This window comes from Psilocybe cubensis, chromosome 3, assembly GCF_017499595.1.
Source record: "Psilocybe cubensis strain MGC-MH-2018 chromosome 3, whole genome shotgun sequence".
NCBI lineage: Eukaryota > Fungi > Basidiomycota > Agaricomycetes > Agaricales > Agrocybaceae > Psilocybe > Psilocybe cubensis.
The window spans coordinates 2,614,126-2,634,348 of NC_063001.1; the positions used below are offsets into that span (position 1 = coordinate 2,614,126).

A 20,223-nucleotide genomic window follows, 5' to 3' on the forward strand; every position below is an offset into this window, starting at 1 on the left:
GTGGTTGCCCAAAACTTGGACAGGCAGGTATCCATCAGCAGCTTACCTAATCCCGCAACAACCATTTAAGGCATTCACTGCGCCGAGATTGGAAATCCATGTCGCGCCTCTTTCTTGCCCTCTTTGCTGCTCTTGTTGTTCTTGCCTCTCGCTTTCTCTATGGCCATGCTGAGCATGCTCACATGGGCGACCATATTCTGCCCCAGTGCACAGCCTCTCAGCCATACAGTCTGCGCTACACTGGGCTAGCCCCGCTCGACGCCCAGATCTGCAACTATGTCGTCGTCTTCCACTCCGTCCTCGTCCCCCAGAACGGCGCACACACTCCCATCATATCCTACTTTGCTGCTGCAGGCGCTCCCTACGCCCTCCTCACCGTTCTCAACAGGTTCAGCAGGCCCAGATTAGACCCGCTCGCATACCCCACCCTCTGGCTTATGGCCACCCAGATCTTCTCCTTTGGTCTCACCTTTCCCATCTACTCGTTTCTCTGGGTCTACACCTCCAACGGCCGTCTTCCCATGCCCCTTCGCTCGTTCACCAGGGTTGACGCAGAGTCTGTGCTCTTTGCCATGGTTCTTGGAGGCGCCATCCCGTCCATTGCCATGGTCTACCTTCTCGACCCGTACATCACATGGCTCTGGCAAATCTACCCCGTCTTCATCTTTCTATTCCGTCACCTCTACTTGCTCATTCGCCCCCCATCTGACTCTGCCCAGTCGGCGTTTCCGGTCTTGCGCTTCACATATATAGCCACTTTCATCGCCGCTCTGCTCAGCCACATCGTCATTGTCTGGCCCCTCTTTGCGGACTGGAGCGCTCTAAAGACCCTCATTATACCCTCGATAACACCCCTCGAGCCCTCGGCCACACTTAGGCTGATAGTCCTCCATTTTTTGAAATGGGACTTTCTCCTCGGATACCTTGGCGCTGCTTTAGCCTCTCTGTGGTCCGCCCAATCTCCAAAACAGTTACTTGCCATGATAGCCTGGTATGTATTCTCAAGTCCACTCATTGGAATCGGTGCCGCTTTCATGGCTCTGGCAATTTGGAGAGACGCCAGAGACCAAGGCTCTATTAATCTCGAATAAATCCATCCTAATGTATTTTTATTTACTGATCTTTCAAGTACTTGTACACAGACGAAAAGTCTTTTGTAGACAGCTCCGGTTTTTCCTGTACAATCTTTGAATAAATTTCCTTTGCAGCTTCACCCAGCGGCAAAGGGCTTCCCTCCTTCTCAGCCACGTTACTCGCCAGCCCCATATCCTGTCCGAAAATATCAGCATGATCATCTCTTTCTTGTCCAAACACCGTACCTTGAGCATCAGAGCCGTAGCAAACCCTCCCTCATAGTCTCTCTCACAGGGTGGCGATTTTCCAGGAAGCGAAGACGGCACAGGATTGTTGACAGACGACGCCCAGCACCCTCCCGTGCTGCTGTTGATCACAGACGCGAGAACAGCTGGGTCCAATCCCAGCTTTTGCCCCAACAGCATCGCCTCAGCCACCACTATTTGCTCAACGCCCAAGACCAACTCAAGTAACAGTTAAAAATCAGTCTATTTCGTGCAGGATATGAGTCTTACATTGTTGCAGATCTTGGCCGCCAATCCTGCACCAGATGGCCCACAGTGGATAATACGAGCGCCCATGAACGATAAAATAGGAAGCGCCAGTTCAAAGGTATCCCGAGGGCCGCCTACCAGAAACGACAACGTACCAGCCGTAGCCCCAGTCACACCTACAAATACATTCACATCAAGGACTCGGGGGAAGATATCATGACATCAACCACATACCACCAGACACCGGCGCGTCCACCATCTGCGCACCGAGTGCAGATACTTGTGCAGCTACGTCTCGCGCGACGTCCACGTCCAGAGTAGTAGAATCGATACACAGAGTATCTTTCGCTTCTTTCAACTTTCCAAGAGTCGGTATGATCGACCCGGAATACACGCTCTTGACCTGGGGCGATGACGGGAGCATAGTTATAATCCTACTCGACAACAACGTCGCTCTGCAAATCACATCAACCTCTCAATGATCTCTCAAAGTAGAAAATCCAGGACGTACTGTTCAGGGGTCTCAGCCACCGAAATGACGGCGCTAGGATACGTGCTCGTGAAGCTCGCACAGAACGAGCTCGCAGCGTCCGGGTTCGCATCGCAGACTACGAACTGCGCGTTGTTGTCCTGCGCATACTGCTTCGAGAAGAGGTTGTTGGCCATCTGATACCCCATCCTCCCTAGGCCGATGAAGCTTGTGCTGTGGCTTCGCGAGAGCCCCTGGCGCAGCGCCTGCATAGCTCTCATGGACGGTCGCATTGTAATAATACTGACGCCTCTAATGAATAAACGCGATCGAGTAATGTCAGTGGTTTCTCAAGATGTGGTAGAGAGCTAAGTAAACTCCATCCATCATGTAGGATCGTTGCATGAGAGCGACTGTTCAACTTGCTCAAGTTCCGGTTGGTCATGCGGGCCGGCTAACAATGGTCCTAATGGATTTAATCATTTCACGCGTTTGATTGGACTGGTAATAATTTGACAACAAGTCTCTATATAACGCTTCATGGCAGACGAACGACGTGCAAGGGGACACACTTCCAAGGCCCATATCCTCGCTCGTTATATCTTCCCATCGCGCATTTGAAGATTGCGTTCTTAAATGCTTCTTCAGGTGGCGCGACGCATCCTATTAATGGTAGGCACTCGTGCTCGAGTTGGTAGCGTTTCCACACAAAATAGTGGATGCAGAATCCAATAGTTTATGGTGGATTGATGCTGGATCGGGACGTACGTGTAGATGGGTCCAGTATAATGACGAAATTGTTTCGGTTGCCTGTACGGAGGACAGTCTTCTTCGCGAACGCTTGAGAAGCCTGTGAAGGCAGGGGTGTAGGATGCTTCTTCTGGTAGAGCCAATATCCCATTTTTCCATTCTTACGCCATCGTTCCCGCACTTCAGTAAAGCCTATTGACTCCATGAGAGCCTTTAGATGATCAAAGGTAAGATAGCGCGAGTTGGCTACGCATGGTAGAGGGAGCTGTGACCATATAAGCAACCAACCACCATGCAAAATCGAGACAACATACAGCCAGGAAAAGGAGACCATCAGGTAGCAAAAAGTTGTACGCCAACTGAAGCATTAGACCTTAAAAGCTTTATTACACAGCTGTTAAGGATAAAATTAAACAAAAACCAACCTCTATCAGCCGCTACTGGTACAAAGTTCAAGACAAGACTGAGGCTTATAGCATCCCATTTGCTCTGGTTTTCCTTCAGATCCAAGAGAAGGAAATCTTGCTCAGCTATACTCGGATGCCGAGAGCGTAAATCAATTGGTGTCCACTCAATCCACGAAGAATGAGGCTGATAGTTATCAGGTTTGAGAGCACCAACTTCCAGCAATCTATCCAAGTACCATTAATATAACACACGCACAGCAAAACAACAAGAAAAACTCACCTTAGCTTTCCAGTGGTCCCAGATCGGCGATGTAAATTCAATTCCTTTAACCAATTGACAAATATTTTTTCACTTCCACCTCCTCTTTGCTCCTGTTGACCCAGTGAAGAAAGCTGTTGATACCGTTCAAGGCCTCCCAATTCTGAAACTTGTCTGTCTATTTCAGCCAACTCGTGCTTGTGCTCCAGAGGTGCCTGTTCAAGTTGTTTACGGCGTTTCATAAGGACATGGTATTTTCGAATCGTGTTCCTGCATGACTGCGCTGCAGTTGAAGGGTCAGATTTAGACGCTGCCTCTGGGACGATGGGCAGCTTTCGTTTTTTGGTGCGAACCTTTGGCATAGCAGGAAGTGATCAAAGTTACACAAGTGATCGCCGCTTTTAGAGCGTGTTTGCGGAGCGTAAATAGCATCAGTATCGGTCCTGTCAACCTGCCGTCAACATCATTCAATGAAGCCTACCATGTGCTATTTAACTGGTACTACCACAACCCATTCAACAGTAATCTCCCCCTGACCAAGTTTTTACCATGTCCCAGAAAACCAGGCCTCGTGGTAATTTGAATCCCTCATTTTCTTTGCAAACTGTTCTAACAGATAGCATCACAGGGCTCTTATTAGCACTCGTTGTCTTTCCTTCTTTGACTGCCCTCGCCGTGTCCACCATGTTTGGACGGTTCAAAGCAGCGGGAATGGACCTACAACTACGCAGACACTGCTTGCCTTCTTCTGACGTCCACACCGACTTCCGATTAGACTACACTGGCATCGGAGCCATTGACAAAACTCTCTGCCCACTCGTCACTTTTTTCCACAATATCATGGACAATCCCACCTCGAGCTCTTTTCTTTCCTATGCAATCGGAATTAGCGGCCCTATGATCACACTCCCCCTGTTGGAAGCTTATAGGCTGGGTCAAAGCCGCTTCGTCCTCTACCCAGTCGTGTGGGGCTTGCTCAGCCAAATCGCAACTGTCGGGATGGTATTCCCTCTCTACTGGCTCGCCTTCATCCTCACCGAAGGTGCCAAAGTGCAGCGCACATACAAAGTCCACTCGTTCACACAGGCCGAAGCAGAGGCCATCATATTCGGGATCGTCGTCGGCGCAGTCATTCCTTCGCTCGCCATGCTATTCATGGCCGATGCGCATGTTACAGCGATCTGGCAATTATACCCTCTATACATTTCTATTGCCCAACTTGTCCATATGTTTATTCGCCCACCATCCAAGCATTCGCAATCCGGAATAGTCACTATTCGGGCACTTTATCTAGGACTGTTCATTGTATCATCGTCAATGCACATATCTACAGTGTGGCCCTTGATAAACGATTTCAGTGCAATCAAGGAGCTGCTTCTACCCTCATCATCGGCCATTCACCCTTCCAAAGACATTAACAACCACCTATTGGAATTTTTAAAGTGGGATGTCATAATTGCATACTCGGCCACAGCATTGGCCATGTTATGGTTCTCAAAGAACGTCAAACAACTCATCACGATCCTTCTCTGGTATGCCGTTGCCATACCTGTATTCGGTTTTGGTGCCGCTGTGATGGGAGTCGCTATCTGGAGGGATGGAATTTTGAATTGATTATTCGTTGTATCATCGAAAACGTAGGAATATTCACATCTCAAAAAAAGAGAACGATATAAACGCATTATTATGACAATTAAAATGGAGATCAATGATAGATAATACAAGCTAAAGGGAAAACATAAAAATTGGGAGTCATTGGAAAATCAGCGCTTGGCTTTATTCTTCCCATTAGCCTTTCCGTTAGACTTCTTGGGACGTTCATCCTCTGAATCATCAGATCCAGCTGCTCTTTTCCCCTCTGCTTTCTTTTGGTCGGCTGGAATTTGTAGGGGTCAACACAAGAACTTTGAAACTATGAACGCATTGCGACTCACATTTGGCAGCCTTTCTTTCGAGTTCGTCCCAGTCCTCACCTATAAAGAGAATCAGATTGAATTGAACACGAAATAAGCGCGCACTGACCTTCATCACTATCATCTCCTCCACCAAAGTCAGATCCACTTTCATCGGATCCACTAGCGTCCGAATCTCCATAATCGCTTTCATCATCACTGCTCGAGCTTGCCGCCAACTCTTCAGAATCAGCTTCGAAATCGGATTCGGTATCGGAGCCTTCCGAATTTTCACTCTGAAAAGTACGGTTAGATTGGATCATTGGAAAGAGTTGTTGAGACGCGTACCTCGACTCCTCCAGCACCACCGAGGAAGGACCAGCCACCCTGTTGGAAAAATTCGAAAGGGCTTTCATTGATATGCTTCATGATAGGGCCCCAATTCAAATTGACGGGTCCTTCACTCATGGGAATATCGACGGAACTAGTTTGTTTATTAAAAGGTGGGATCAAGAGATCACAGTGAAGAAATGCTTACTCCAACCAATTCTTGACATCGTCCATTTGGGAGCTTTGGATTGAATTAATGTGTAACGGGGCTTTGGTGAAATCTTTGAAAATGAACACCAGATCAAATTGCTTTAGCCCGTATTGGACACGCTCGAGGGAGGCTATCTCAATTTCCGAGAGTGTGACAACCAAGAAAGGGGGGTCTGTGAGATGAACAAGACATTCCGTAGTAGGCTGCAATCGAGCACTAGTACGGAATGGTACACCCTCGAACGACAGCTCTCTGAAAGGAACATCCAGTTCCAGAGTGTCGCCGTTCTATACATCGCGTTAGCATGTGGTGAATGATCAAACCAAAAAAGACCAACTGAAGTCGATGCAGCTTCAGCAATTTTCTCAGCAAAGGCTTTAATCTCCTTATTGAGGAGGGCCCTGCGTTTTCTTTCCTGCTGCTCCATCTCAATTTCGTCCTCATCTCCGTAGCGGTGTTTACGCTTGCGGTTGCCAGTTTCGTCAAATTGTACATCCGTGGCTTCACGGAAGAATTGCACATCCTATAATGTATAAATTGAGATATAATTATGCATGGAAGAGGCTACATACAAAGGTTTTTTTCTTGCCGATCATTATAGGAGCCTTGAGATGAAGGTGGACGATCACCAATAGTTCGTGATCGCATGGCTGAAAAAAGAGGTGTTTGATATTGCTGAACAAAACATCTGAATGAAAAAATAGACACTGTTAGACGTTGTCGATTACATTTTATCAGATGTACTGACCGACTTTCTGCGAGCCCATGGACTGGTATCGAATACCATTTTGGTGAATTTCCACTTCTCCGGGCAGTCGTTTTCCATCCAAAGCAGGACGAATAAATGCCTCAGGCATTTTGATGGGTCGTCTTCCTTTAATTTCCACCAGGCTACCCTGTTCAACAACATCAGCCATCTCCTTCTTTTGCTGTTCTCGTTTGTTTGCCTCTTTTTTGAGGTCGTTTATTTGCTTTACTGTATTGTCGAGACGATGTCCATCAGGAGAACGGTAAGATACAGAGCGAATAAAAGTAGCCTCCGGATCTTCAAATGGCTAGATACAATATATATGAGGCAATTAAAGAAATTGGGCAATGTACTTACAGTATCTTCCTTCTTCCCGGCTAATTGGCCTGGTGTCTGGAAGTTGATGCGAAGGTATGTAAAATCTCCTTCGTCGCTTTTGCTAGCATTCTTGATGGTATTGATATGGAAGGGAACGGCAAATCCGTGGATTGGCAAAATAACTGTCTGTGCTTTACGGTCGACCACGATCTGAATAAGATTTAAAATCAGTAAAAGAATGAGCAAAAGAATGCATGCAATGCACCCGTAGTCTGTCAACTTCGCTTGGCAAAGCTCCTTCGCCTTTATAACTTTGGAACTTTTTCCAGCCCTTCCCCTCCTTCCCACTTGATCCTCCGCCGTCTTCGGAGAATTTAGCGAGCCCTTGACTTTGAAGATTCTCGTGTAATTCTCGCTGATGTTCAATCAACTTAGCCAGCGCAGTCTGATGAACCTCATCTTGAACCGCCCGGCGCGTCTGATTGCGAAGGACCTTTCCCCCTACAGTCTTCTGTTTCATGGGTGTACCATTTTTTAATGGGACAGCTGGCGCCTTCTTAGATGTCTTTTGTTGCTTTTCTTCGTCACTATCTGGAGTTAAAAAGAAAAGTGTATCTTTCGGCGTCTTATTACCGTCTGTCATAAGAGACGACCTTCCAGCTTCGACCTTAATGGTGTCAACAAGGTTTAAGGCATACCTGGATGAAATTAAATAGATGTTGGTCGACAGAAAATCAATGATACTTACTTTTGGCCGGAACTGTCAGTGAGCCCAGAGAATCCGAGGCTCAAGTTGATCACCATATTTTTTCTCAGCCGGCGATTATTCTTTGGGGAAAGAATGTAACTAGCATCACGGAACTCTATTCCAGTCTAATGAACTATTAGCAAATGTGTATGGATGTAAAATAAACGGTACTTACAGCGAACCCAATATTTTTGACAAAGAACTTCTCTAGATCAGGCATATGGCTCTTGATGTACGTCAATGCGTGTTGGTATGCGTCACGCGTCGAAACGCCGTCCTTCATGAACGACAGAAGCTCCGATTGAAGAGATAGCAATAGATTATACTGAGCCTCTTGGTCCTAAAATACAATGTTAAAACAGCGCACTAACGTCAATATTTGTATAACTTACTGGATTGGGGTCCACGATGAAGGTTCGGCCAACGTTAGTGCTATATGACCTGTAACGCATACCGAAGTTGACTAAGAATACGCCTTTGTGAGCAATGTTGTCGTCGGAAGATTCCACGGTATATCTTAGATCGTATCCTGATTTTGACGACTTCGAGATGATGATTGGTGGGTAGCAAAACTCGACAGATGGCCAGTCAACCTTGGAACGGGGAATAAGTAAAATTGAGTCAACGTTCAAAACAGTATTACTCACATTCTCGAGGCCTTTACCTTTTGCCCAGACTTTCATGTCAGGGCCTTTTGCCGCGCTCCCCTCCCCAGAACCAAGCCTTGCCTCAATTTGAGCAGCAAGCAAATCATGAGTGATCTTAGATTCTTTGTCTAGAATTGACTCTAACTTGGGAGCCACATGATATTTGAGAAGAGTAGATGTGAGGTTTGCTGCAGTTTGAGTCCATTTCTATAGAGTGGAGTTGAAATTACACGCGAAAAATAAATAAACCTTGGTCTTACCAGTTCCTCTTCATCCTTTACGGCCAAAAAAGCCGAAATAGCTGGTGCCATGTCCACAAGTTCCGGTTTGGATGGTGACTCATTAACTAAACCTTGCCATTCTGATACTAATTTTCCTGTCGGTGACTCTTTAATGAGTGAACCGACACGTTTGCATGAGGCATACGCGGCCAGAAACTTAGGAAGGGCATCATTTGTGGAATCTTTTCCTTTGGGACGAGCTAATATTTCGATATTGACCGATTTTATCACGTTTTCAATTTGAGAAAGAATTTTGGCTGAAAATAGGTGGTCAACGGCAGAGTAATGCGAATAAATGTATCTTGGATGCACCTTTTGAAGCTGAGCATAGAATTTGAATCTTGTTCTTTTGAAATAGAAAGAGGGTCGAAGGGAATTCATAACCAAGAAGCCATTGCTAAAATCTATGATTCAGCAACTCGAGACCGAGTCCACGCTGAATGGTTGCTTACCTGGAAGCAGGACCCTTTACGCATAGGTTCTTCATCGGATGTAGGATCTCCTGCTATCAAGAATAAGGCGTCTACGTCCGCTATCGATTCATAATCTTCATCTTGCTGAGCATTCTAATCATATAGAAATATTAACAAAGCCCAATGACCATAGTTCTGATAAACGTACAGCCCAGGAGTCATAAATTCGCTTCACTCGAGTAGCAAATGTGGTTTTGTTTAGTTGTGTGTCAGCCATTGACACTAGCAGCAATGAATGTGCAGCAACGCGTCGAGGGTTAAGAGTCAAGTCACGTCCTGTGGCCGCAAGTGCCTTACAGACGCGCTTCATACATGAAGGATACAATTGGATCGGAGTCTGAATTTGAATTTGTAAAATTACGACATCGCTATATTTATCCTCCTATACAACTGCTAAAACAATTATAAGGAGACGTCATTTTATGCAACTCAACGACTCTGAGCAAGTTAAATAGTTTTGTATTTATCTGTAATAATGCAAATGGTGGTTGTTTAATTTATCAGTTGGCACGATGCATGAGTGACATAAACTACAGAAAAGGTTCTTGCTCTAACGAATATTATGGTTCCTGGCTGTAAGCAGAGAGATCTTTGAGCAAAAATATAGTCTCTTCCACTCTCATTTCCAATATTGTCAACTTTTCCTCCTTCGATTCCCATTCCTTGAGTGTTTCCCGCTCTAACCTCGTCAATAAGCTCTCATCCTGACTTACATCACTCCTCTCTCTTTTCTGCAGAACCGCAGAAACCTCACTGTTTTCCCGCTCTGACCGCCTACGAGCAGCAATATTAAACAATGTCTTGTAGACATTGCCTAAGATGACTTGGTAGCACTTTTGTAGATCAACATACCTGCAAAAGATGCTATCAATACGTTGATTTGTATGGCATATTGTCAGAGATACCAGAGATAAAATGTTCTGGTAGGATTCCGATCAGCACTTTTGGGTACTTCTTGGGTGGAAATTAATGAATCGGCAGATAGTGCAACAAGGAGAGGTCGGACGTCCTTAGGGGCCATCATAACATTTTTTGAAATCTATTTCGGTCCATCAGCAACGATAAACAATCGTGAAGAGTAACCCACTTGTTTTTCGTCCATTTTGCCAGTTGAGGAAAGTAAACGTAAAATTCTGACACCCTCTGGCCCATGTTTGTCTCTTGCTACAGCTTCTACAATCGCCTGACGCATTCTCTGTCCAATTATTTCGAATTCAACTTGCACTTTCGAAGACGAATACGATATAAAGGACGAAGCTCGGCCTTCGGGTGTTGGATTATCGGCTGATGCAAGCATTCCCAGATAATCCTTGACACATGTAAGAGTTGGTACCTTTTTAGAAGGATAAACGAGACCAGAGGATAATTCTGCATCTTCCGGTATATGTACGGCGATGTTTGAAACAGAAGTGGGTTCTGTGATTTATCAGACACACAGCATTCAAAAATAGTTTTTGAAACTGACGTGATCTGCAGTCCGAAAGATCTCCTTGCGAGTTTTCGGTAGCTTTCAAAGCTGCTTGGACGACAATCGATGCTCCAAGGTTGTACCTCTCCTTGACGGCCCTTTCTATCATCTATGAGAGGTTAAATATTATGCTCAAGAATTTCGGATACGACCTACTGTATTCCGTATGTGAATACCGAACCTTGCGTAATTAACCCTGAAGTAAACATCTTCCTATTGCAATTTCACCATATTAATGTAGCATCCTGTGATAATGATATGGAGAACTACTCACGTTGACAACTTCTTCTTCTTCAGAAGTTTTCCGCTACAGCATGTAGCATTAGATTCAGAATTGCGCAGAGAAGAAAGGGCAAAACGCTACCTTATTTGAACGCGGCCCGGGCTGATCCTTAGCTTTGCGTTTCTTGAAATTATGTCAAGCGGGATATCATACACCGTACATATCTTAGAACATACCAATCCAACTTGCTCAGCCTCTTCCTCTTCCCTTTTAAGTCTGGCTTGTGCAACTTCTTTCGCTTCGCGCAACTCCTTCGCTGTTGGGAACCCAGAAATCTTTCGTTTTTCCTCGGACTCGTACTGTATACATTTATCGCGAGGAGAGAGATGAGAAAGAATGGTGGAAGGTTTCAGGTATGCCCCAGAAACAAGTTTATGAAGTGCTAAGGTATATTGCTTAATTTCTGATCAAATTAGCAATCAAATTTTGAGGAGTCGTTAATTCATACGTACTCTTAGGGTCGTATACAGAAAGCTGGTTCATGATATCCGGGGACTTCAGTTTTCCGTGATCCAGAATTACTTGGATTATATCTGCTGCCTTTGGCATGATAAAATTTCCATATTTGACGAAGATAAATTCACCTGACCTCTTTTCCAAAAATTCTATCCGCTAGCCAGACAAATTTCCCGAACCGTAGACGCATGATGCAGTCGTCGACGTTGACTTCAAACATTTCAGTGCCATCATCTCCCTTCGTATGCCATAGTATATTATGTTGAACAAGAACAAGAACGCATGCTCTAGCAGTACGAGGTTTCAGGTCCGCGAACCGTGCCAATTGGAAAAGAGACAGACGCCCGCGGCTCAATAAAACCGATGCAAGTTTCTGATAATTTGCATTCAGGTTAGTGCTTAGTAAATTGGATGAACAAGATTGAACAAACGGAAGTTAGAGGTCCGAAGTGTGTGTGTATAATTTCAACACACAAATTTTTTGTGTGGCTATCCGCCATTCCGAAGCAACAGTAGTTGTAAATTGCCTTGGGTAGATGAACCTCGAAGCACAGAAATTAACAATTGAAGGTGAAGTTGTAACGGTGTCGCAAAACCGATGATATAAGTCACAGCTTATAGTCGCTTCATCAGTACAGTAACAGAGTTTGCCAGTGAAGCTCTGAGAAAGTGGTCAAGATCGTAAACTTAATACCAGAGGAATCACTTCACTTTATGAGGTTTACGTAATCGTTTTTACAAAGCTTTTGATTGGCTGGCCAAAAACGCGATGCACGTGATCGTGCCCGAAGGCAGGTCATTACTCAAGAAATCGCGACTTCACATTCTTTGTTCAGGTGCGGCTACGTGCTAACCCTTTATTCAACGACTACCAACAACGATTCTCTATTCTATGTATCAGACTACTTTGTATCATGATTTATAATTCTTCTTCTGGCCATCCCACATTGCTCACTGCTGCCCAGTTCTCCGAGCTTGCCCAGCGCATCGCCAAAATATTCGAACAAATACAACACTCTAAACTCAAGAATGATACCAAGAACTACGTTAAACTCTATGAAATACAGAAGAAATATGCTTCTCATGTTCTAAAGACAGACGATGGTTATGATAGACTGATTGGAGAGCATCGGTTCTTTAAAATATTCCAAGACATGGTCCAGCGTTTCATTCTATTGAAAAAGGGTGTCTTCGCAGCCGACTGTGCGGTGACGTTTATAGGTGGATACGTTAAATTTATTAACGAGAAAGGTATGAACGATATCATGTATAGAGAGAGTCGGAAGTTAAAAAACAGTATAGTGCCAACGCCTGAAAGCAGTGTTGTAGACGATGAAGAAGACGATGAACAGGAAATTGAAGAATTGGGCGGGAAAACATTTGAAGCACGTTTCATCAAGACTTTGCTCGACTATCTACTGCGCGGTTTTGATGCCAAAGACAAGAACGTTCGATATCGAGTCCTGCAGGTCGTCACTGGAATGATCTCGCATCTAGGAGTAATCCAGTAAGCTTCGTTTTCATAACATCTATCAAAGCATGCTGAATTATCAGTGAAAAACTTTATACCACATTACGAGCTGGATTTATCGCGCGTGCAATGGACAAAGAAAGTCATGTTCGCACCCAAGCATTAATATCGTTAATCAAACTCCTCAAAGAAACCTATCCAGAAGATATTTCTGATTTAAACGGCCAACCGTCGATCATGGATGTACTTCTGGACAGACTGTCTTATGATCCTGCAGCGTGAGCAGCGTTCTTTTAGCTTTGGCCCTGGTGAAACTAACTTTTCTTCTTTCTTCACTAGTGACGTTCGTCATACCATCTTACATCACGTACCAATCAACCCTCAATCACTTCCTGCTATCCTTGAAAGGTGCCGCGATACAGATATTAACGTGCGAAGGGAAGTTTATATGAAACTTTCAAATTTTGAAAAGATCGCGGACGCAGGAGTTGCTGCTGATGCCAGTAACGATTTGATTGATCCTCATCCGGAAAATTTGACCCTTGCACAACGAGAATACGTTGTAAAAACAGGTCTCGGGGACAGAGGGGCTACTGTTCGGTCAGCAGCAAAAAAACTTGTCTGGAGTTGGATTGACGCCATCGATGCCGCGACGAATGACAAAGATGTAGGAATCAAGAAGAACCCCGCGAAAGCATGGCAAACCTTACTCCCCGCCTTTCTGAGGCTTTTCGACCTTTGCAATGGGTCAAAGGTTGCGGCAGATGCTCTTATCGGCGCGTTCTCCGAAAGACCTGTAGTAATCCAAAAAGCAGAATTCAGTGGTACGTTAATCAAATGTCGCTTCTGTCCCTCAATCAATGATTTACCTATCCTTGCCACGTAGAGCAGTACTGGCTGACCCTCACACCGCAGAAAACACTTTTTGGTAGAGTCTTCATCGAGCACTGCAGCAACACCAACAATGATGCGAGGCTGGAAGTTATTCTACCTGACGTCGCTGCCATTGCTCTGAAGATTCGGTCGGTGTATAACATGATTGTCAACAATGTAGTCACCGCAGATGGGAACATGGATGAGGACCACAAACCTGATGCCTCTGAAGACGATGCTGACTCACGAAACGTGATCATGTTAGAGCTCCTCAAGTTGGCTTTACATCTAGACTATTCAGAAGATCTTGGAAAGAGACATACCCTTCAGCTGATGCGTAAGTCCTCTTTTTCTTTCACCTTATTCTGCCATTCTTATCTTTCTCAGGTGACATGATCAGCAACAACTCCCTTCCCGAAAATTTTATTGCACCATGCTTCGATATTTTGCGAATTCTTTCCTCCAGTGAAAGAGATTTTATTCGAATGGTAGTGGAAACGATCACAGATCTACGTGATGCAGTTTGCTTTGATGAGGTTGAGACAATAAAATTAGAGGTTTGTCGATTTTCATAGCTACATCACTAAACTTTTGACTGATAAACATCGTTTAGAACGTAGATGACCCGAGCTTGGAAGAATCATCAAAATCTGCAGCGAATAAAATAACTTGGGAAAACATGACCACAGAACAAAAATCGCGGGCAGATAACGTAGATTTAAGATGTCTCAAAATGTTCAGTGAAATGCTCAAACGTGTAAACACCGTTGGTTCAATTTTTTTATCGTTTAGATGCTGTTTTTTATGATACCTCTAGACATTCGACAAAAACAGCGTACTTCAGGGTGTTGTACGTGACTTGATAATTCCTGCTATGCGACGAGAAGATTCTCCTATCTTCATGGAGGAGGCATGGAAATCATTGGGACTATGCTGTTTAATTGCAAAGGTCTGTATATTTCTTTTCTTCGATGTTCATTAGCAATTAACCATCACATAGGATATAGCACAGTGGTGTTTTGATGAAATTGTGGAACGTATTCCAACGTCGTCCGGTGACATGAAGACAATTCTTATTCAATCGCTTTTCGATATTGTTATTGTTCACAGAAGTGGATTTTTTGTGACAGATAATCACAAATACACGGTTGGTTTCCTTCAGTTGATCATGTTATCCCACTGAAACAACTTCAACTTATAGTTGGAATCATTCACTAACCTACTTCACGGAAAAATTCTGCAGGAGGAAGATCCGACAGTAAAAGCTTTGTGGTATATGGGTACTGCCAAACTAGTGATCCCTGGAGTAATAACTACTGTCGAGGTGAGCTCAATCTATCCCCGACTCACATACGAAGAAATTTACATATCCTAGACGATGAAAGTTCTTCTGAAAGCATTCTTATCTCCTTTGACGGCTGATAACAATGAATTACGTCAATTTTCCAATTATTTCTTTCAAAGATATAGCTTCGCATGCCGGCCCAACCAGAAGAAGATAGCAGATGTATGTGCAAAACCATCATGTCTTCCGACCGTGTCTGACTTTGATCAAAGATGTTCGTCGAAGTATTCCTAGACGTTTCTGAAGACCGTAAACTTTTTGCTGACTTGGACGAGGACATGGAGGCTGTTGCTTCTTCGAGTGTTGCGAATATGTTCATTGAGCTGACAGACCCTTTTAGAGTTGAAGCGGGAAGGTAATTTTCTCATCAAATCTCATAGATGTCTCGGATACTTATGCCTCTTATAGTGATATAAAAGGCCCCAATAATGCCAATGACGATGTTCAACTTGATATGGCACAGGATGTGATTCGACTCCTGTATGGCCAAGGATTAAAAATAAACCTCCAAAGTGAGTAAATGCGCTGAAAATAGCCCACCTTGTTTGTGACGATGAGCAGAGGAGGATAAAAAGGTTCTTTGCCAACTTCTCAACAAGCTACACATCCCACATGTTGTAGATGATTATAAAATACGCTCTTTGAAGATACTTATGGATAATTTAATTACTGTAGGTTTATCTATTCCCTCACTTCCCTCATTTACTAATGCCCTCTCTGATTTCAAAGCGAAGACCTTTGAAAGACTCTGTCTGTTTGAATGCATTCAACAAATTTCAGGCTACTATATCCAAGAAATTCGAAGAACAGCTAGAGGGTTTTAGTGAAGAGGATCTTAGAGAGCTTGAAGATCTTGCCGAGGTCTTCGAATTTATCGATAGCATGACTCCACTTGATGATGACGATGACCAACACCCTTTTGAATCTAGAAAGAAGGGGAAAAAACGGTGTGTTATGTTTTTTCCAATTATCACAAAGGAAATGGGATTCAAATTGAATATCAGACGTTCCAATAGCTTAACAAGTGTTAATGAAAGTCGCCCTCAGTCCCCTGATCCATCAGAACGTCGTAAACCTAAGTAAGAGATGTGTACTCAATATGTCAGATTTGTTGACTCACTTGAATCTCAGACGACTTCGGTTATCCAACGTGTCTGTTGAAGAGGACAGCACAATTGAATCAACGTCAAAGCCACGGAAGACAAAGGTACCGAAAAAACCGAGGTGCGCATGGACATTTATTGAACCTTTGGACAATACACTCATATTTGCCATTTAGTACTCTAATTGTCGCACCTGAAGTTATCGTCATAAGCTCCGACAGCGATGAGGAGCCTGTGCCGCCTAGGACGGCAAAAACGTTTGTGTGAGTGGTCATTACAGCTCTCGTTTGAAGAAAGCACCATGCATTAAATGGTGATCATATTAGACCACGACCCAGAACAATGATGAAAGAAGAGCCTTCTCAAGTCGAACCTGCTCTCATTAGTAGCGCTGGCTCCCTCAGTTTGAACGAAGCTCCAGATGACTCAGTCATGGATTCTGAACCTGGTTCTGAAGAAGAAGTCAATAACCTCCTCGCTGATCTGGAGTGAATTGCACATATTAGTTAACTTGAAGTTCTCATTCGTTTTATCTTCCTATATTTGTATACTATTGATAACGCTATTCCTTGTAATTTCGACGACTTTATCACACGAACAGATCTAGCAGACTAGCATAATATTCTGGTTGTTGTAATTTTATCGATAGAAAAGTGATGCCAAACATGAGGTATAATGCTGTAGACAACGAAAATTATTGTGTTCATAATAAAACCTTATACAGTTGACCCAAACGTCTGAGAGGACAGCAAAACAGGATAGAAAAAAACTGGGATCATACACTGTCACGTAGCGAAAAATGCTGCGAACCATGATTTACCTAGAAAGATCAGCGAGGATAATGGGAAGTGAAAAGAAAGAGACATCAGATCATACGCATAGAATATAAATTACTTAGCCTCTTTTGACTTGACCAGGTAGTTTTCATGACATGACGTTTTTGTCTCAAAATATCCTTCGCCTGGAAGTTCGAGGAGCAATGTCATAGTTGATCAACAACCAGTACCCGGAAGGATTTGGTCGATGATCATCTATAGGCAAAGCGCAGCAATCAGTGGGTCCGAGTACGTTTCGGGTCTAAAACAAAATCATCCAAATGATTAGGATGAGGATATGATAGACGGGAGAGAAGGAACGCACCAGGAGAACTTGGTGGTGGTGACCAATGACCCTCATTGTCCTCGTATCCTTCCTCAAATTCAAAATCATCAAAACTTCGTTTTGACGCTTTGCTGGACAGGGTGACTGAACTGTGATTTGAACGCGATGGTGCATCCTCATTGTCGCCTTCCAATGGTGTTTCAGGGTCACCATCTCCGTCGAAGTCGTCTTCCCATGCAAAACTCTCCTCGACGTTGGGGTTAAGAATTGACTCCAAATCAGTTTCTTTCTCGAGTACAGAAAAACTTTCAAGTTGCCCATCTTGTCCTACTTCTAAGCTGGTTGTTTCTGGCTTCGTCTCCGGTTTTGCACTTATTTGATCTGTCGGATCTGTTTCTGTAGATAATTTAGTTTCAGCGACACAACTCGAAGCCTGATTTCGCAGTGGTGAACTTTACCTGAGTTATTGCAATCCCGTTCCGAGGTATTTAGCTGTGAGGTGTACGCGACACCGTCATCTAATGTCTCTTCCGTTGAACCTTGCTCGTGATGGGAGTCTACTACGTTTCTATTAGTTTGCGCTACAGGGGTCATTATGCCGCTTACCTGGTCCAACAGATGATTCGTCAGCACCATTTTCGTCAGTGTTTGGATGTACAATGTCAAACTCCGAGAAGCCAGCCAGTGGCGCATCAACTGCGACATGATGAGTAATGCGGAATACTATATCGACAAAAAATAGACTGACCACTCTGAATTTGCAGGGTAGCACTCCCCTCTTCTTCCTCAACATAGTCAAGGTGATCCTCGACGAAATGTGTTGTATCGCTTTCCTGATAATATTCATTGTGGTCATCCGCTGCTGGCTCTTCCTCTGCATACTCTTCCTCTGCGTTTTCCTGATATTCATACTCCCCCTCCAGATGACCTTGATGTTCTAGTTCCTGGCTATCACCAATGGTTTGATAATCTTCATCGTCGCCATCTTCATCTTCTCCCGCCACTACCGAATTTTCCTCTTCCCCCTCTCCATCAAGCTGATTTCCATCCTGTTCTTGAATTCTTCGCACTCCATCTTCCCCGTCACCTGATTCATGACTGTTAGTAACCGGGCCCTCCAGAGCTTCCAGAGAAATAGCATTTGCGTTGAAATCATGAGGTTGTTCAACCTCCGTTTCGAGACCCGGTGGCCGTTGTGACATGTCCAAAGTACCACCCATTGCAAAGGTGCTGTCATAATGATCAGGCACTGGTGACGTGTTTTCTTCCACTTCACCATCTTCTTCTTCATCCTCTGCCGGAAGGGGTGGAAGATCTGTCTCTGGGTTATATGATTCTGTCGTGTGCGTCTGGGTGTCTACTTCGGTGCGGCCGTCGTCCTGATTACCTTGTTCCTGTGCATTATCTTGCATATTTTTAGTCTGAACCAATTCTTCTGATTGGTCTTCCGCACGAGTTTCAATGTCCTCTTCAACCTGCTCCTCGTCAGCGTTTTCATTGACTTGAGCTTCCCGATTTTCTGCAGTATAGAGTAAATGTCTTATCATATGAAGTAAGATAACTAAACATGTTTACCTTCAGCAGGTGCTTCTTCTGTAATATTACTCTCCACAATTTCCGCCAAAGGCATGTCAGAGGCTGGCTCCAAATTTAGTTGACTTACATGCTCCTGCAGGTATTGATAACGTGTTAAAAACCGAGGTGTTGATGCAGATAACCTCATGCGCAGTTGACCATGTATACCAGACACGTCATGCAAAACGTTAAGATCGTGAATGGATACTTCGCGTGCATATATATTATCCTAACCAAAATATCAATAAGCGAGTCACTATAAGTTGAAAATAAAACAAATTACGTACCTCCCTAAGGGTCAATTGTAAATCAACAGCATCCAAGATAAGTTCACTTTCTGACAAGTGGAACATTGATTGAATATTTTCGTCTAAGCGTAGCGCATCAAAGACAGCTGAAAGTGGCTCGTAGTATAACGTTGGGAAATGATGAAGCAATACTAAACCGGCTTGATTGGACTGTCCATCTGATTGGCTGGATGTGTTTGCAACTGGAGATTCATTGAACAAAAACCAGTCGAAGTGGTCCTCGGTGCTGACAGAGAGTAGGACAGGGGGCGGTGGATCAATGTAGACCCCTTCAGATATTTCATGAGGATCACCGAGTGCATTTTCAACGGTAGTAGAAGTTTCAATATCAGCGTGATCGCCCAGAGTAGGCGCCTTGTTATAGTCATCATTGACATCTTCTTGGGCTTCAGGTGCGTCTGCGACTGTGCCAGGCAGCTCCGAAATATGTGTAACCTCTGGTGGTAATGGTATGTCTGGAGCTCGCTCTTCCGGAATATGGGGATCAAGAAACGCTTCCGAAGAGGGGACAGAGTTTTCCTGTTCGACAATGGGATCAGATATAACTTCAGGTGCTTGGACTTCTGGCGCGGAATCGGGCAGAAAGTCGTGGCTTTCCACACTGACATCGTGTAAAGAAGAATTTTCATGAATCTCTGGTTCCAAGGGTGGCAAATCTGATATGTGGGCAATTGAAGGGGACGAATGGTGTGAAAGAGTCGCTGGTTCGGTGTGATCGAAAGATCCAACAAAGTTCGAAGGCCCATCTTGTACTATCTCTCCTGCAATCATCAATGGGGACTGAGCCACCGAAACGTCATATACCTCTACATCCAAATTTTCTCCGCCTGTATGATGAATGTCTTCGTCGGCTTCCATGTCATATTCAGCGCCGTTATGATGCTCTAAGAAAGGTTCCATATCGACTTCAATGGTGATTTCAGCCTTTTCCTGAGAATAAGCATCTGTTTTCATTTGAGATATGTTATCGCCCTTCGGAGGAGAATAATTTTCAGGCTTCATAGTGCCCCCTGGACCATCCTCTTCCATTTGTGCTTCGTCAGGAAACCACTGATCTGACGAGGGGTGCATTTGGATATCGAGGTCGTTTTGATAGTCATGCATTGGCATGTCAAACGTTTCAAGCATGGCGGACATGA

At 44.3% G+C, this 20,223-nt stretch overlaps 8 protein-coding genes across 8 annotated transcripts; 3 read left to right on the forward strand and 5 right to left on the reverse strand.

Annotated features, from left to right (window-relative positions):
• Positions 1 to 98: 98 nt before the first annotated feature.
• Positions 99 to 1,091, forward strand: JR316_0003662 (uncharacterized protein; the record flags this gene model as incomplete). Its single annotated transcript, XM_047889433.1, has 1 exon — positions 99 to 1,091. One exon carries the CDS (start codon positions 99 to 101, stop codon positions 1,089 to 1,091), a length of 993 nt encoding a protein of 330 aa, XP_047751807.1.
• Positions 1,092 to 1,113: 22 nt separating this feature from the next.
• On the reverse strand, positions 1,114 to 2,330 carry JR316_0003663 (putative 3-hydroxyisobutyrate dehydrogenase, mitochondrial; the record flags this gene model as incomplete). Its single annotated transcript, XM_047889434.1, has 5 exons — positions 1,114 to 1,269; positions 1,320 to 1,538; positions 1,590 to 1,744; positions 1,803 to 2,023; positions 2,080 to 2,330. 5 exons carry the CDS (start codon positions 2,328 to 2,330, stop codon positions 1,114 to 1,116), a joined length of 1,002 nt encoding a protein of 333 aa, XP_047751808.1.
• Positions 2,331 to 2,773: 443 nt separating this feature from the next.
• JR316_0003664 (25S rRNA (adenine(2142)-N(1))-methyltransferase) lies at positions 2,774 to 3,815 on the reverse strand (the record flags this gene model as incomplete). The annotated part of the gene is made up of 4 exons (XM_047889435.1): positions 2,774 to 3,052; positions 3,102 to 3,160; positions 3,213 to 3,418; positions 3,475 to 3,815. 4 exons carry the CDS (start codon positions 3,813 to 3,815, stop codon positions 2,774 to 2,776), a joined length of 885 nt encoding a protein of 294 aa, XP_047751809.1.
• A 187-nt stretch (positions 3,816 to 4,002) lies between these two features.
• On the forward strand, positions 4,003 to 5,067 carry JR316_0003665 (Epoxide hydrolase ascI; the record flags this gene model as incomplete). The annotated part of the gene is made up of 1 exon (XM_047889436.1): positions 4,003 to 5,067. One exon carries the CDS (start codon positions 4,003 to 4,005, stop codon positions 5,065 to 5,067), a length of 1,065 nt encoding a protein of 354 aa, XP_047751810.1.
• A 149-nt stretch (positions 5,068 to 5,216) lies between these two features.
• Positions 5,217 to 9,318, reverse strand: JR316_0003666 (FACT complex subunit SPT16; the record flags this gene model as incomplete). Its single annotated transcript, XM_047889437.1, has 18 exons — positions 5,217 to 5,329; positions 5,388 to 5,426; positions 5,476 to 5,641; positions 5,694 to 5,829; positions 5,884 to 6,173; positions 6,224 to 6,409; positions 6,459 to 6,574; positions 6,635 to 6,941; positions 6,992 to 7,162; positions 7,218 to 7,650; positions 7,701 to 7,825; positions 7,876 to 8,040; positions 8,093 to 8,293; positions 8,348 to 8,554; positions 8,608 to 8,885; positions 8,941 to 9,025; positions 9,081 to 9,194; positions 9,250 to 9,318. The coding sequence occupies 18 exons, from the start codon at positions 9,316 to 9,318 to the stop codon at positions 5,217 to 5,219; spliced, it is 3,201 nt and encodes a 1,066-aa protein (XP_047751811.1).
• Positions 9,319 to 9,661: 343 nt separating this feature from the next.
• On the reverse strand, positions 9,662 to 11,808 carry JR316_0003667 (DNA-directed RNA polymerase III subunit RPC3; the record flags this gene model as incomplete). Its single annotated transcript, XM_047889438.1, has 11 exons — positions 9,662 to 9,953; positions 10,007 to 10,140; positions 10,189 to 10,517; positions 10,567 to 10,678; positions 10,726 to 10,782; positions 10,844 to 10,876; positions 10,934 to 10,975; positions 11,029 to 11,255; positions 11,305 to 11,392; positions 11,442 to 11,681; positions 11,740 to 11,808. 11 exons carry the CDS (start codon positions 11,806 to 11,808, stop codon positions 9,662 to 9,664), a joined length of 1,623 nt encoding a protein of 540 aa, XP_047751812.1.
• Positions 11,809 to 12,222: 414 nt separating this feature from the next.
• On the forward strand, positions 12,223 to 16,592 carry JR316_0003668 (Condensin complex subunit 3; the record flags this gene model as incomplete). Its single annotated transcript, XM_047889439.1, has 19 exons — positions 12,223 to 12,559; positions 12,611 to 12,815; positions 12,863 to 13,057; positions 13,119 to 13,603; positions 13,666 to 13,989; positions 14,040 to 14,209; positions 14,266 to 14,418; positions 14,470 to 14,601; positions 14,653 to 14,799; positions 14,854 to 14,976; positions 15,028 to 15,159; positions 15,210 to 15,352; positions 15,406 to 15,509; positions 15,559 to 15,668; positions 15,727 to 15,944; positions 16,002 to 16,076; positions 16,129 to 16,221; positions 16,277 to 16,363; positions 16,427 to 16,592. The coding sequence occupies 19 exons, from the start codon at positions 12,223 to 12,225 to the stop codon at positions 16,590 to 16,592; spliced, it is 3,399 nt and encodes a 1,132-aa protein (XP_047751813.1).
• Positions 16,593 to 17,151: 559 nt separating this feature from the next.
• JR316_0003669 (uncharacterized protein) lies at positions 17,152 to 20,221 on the reverse strand (the record flags this gene model as incomplete). The annotated part of the gene is made up of 7 exons (XM_047889440.1): positions 17,152 to 17,177; positions 17,241 to 17,597; positions 17,660 to 17,758; positions 17,808 to 17,897; positions 17,950 to 18,720; positions 18,777 to 19,005; positions 19,064 to 20,221. 7 exons carry the CDS (start codon positions 20,219 to 20,221, stop codon positions 17,152 to 17,154), a joined length of 2,730 nt encoding a protein of 909 aa, XP_047751814.1.
• Positions 20,222 to 20,223: the final 2 nt, after the last annotated feature.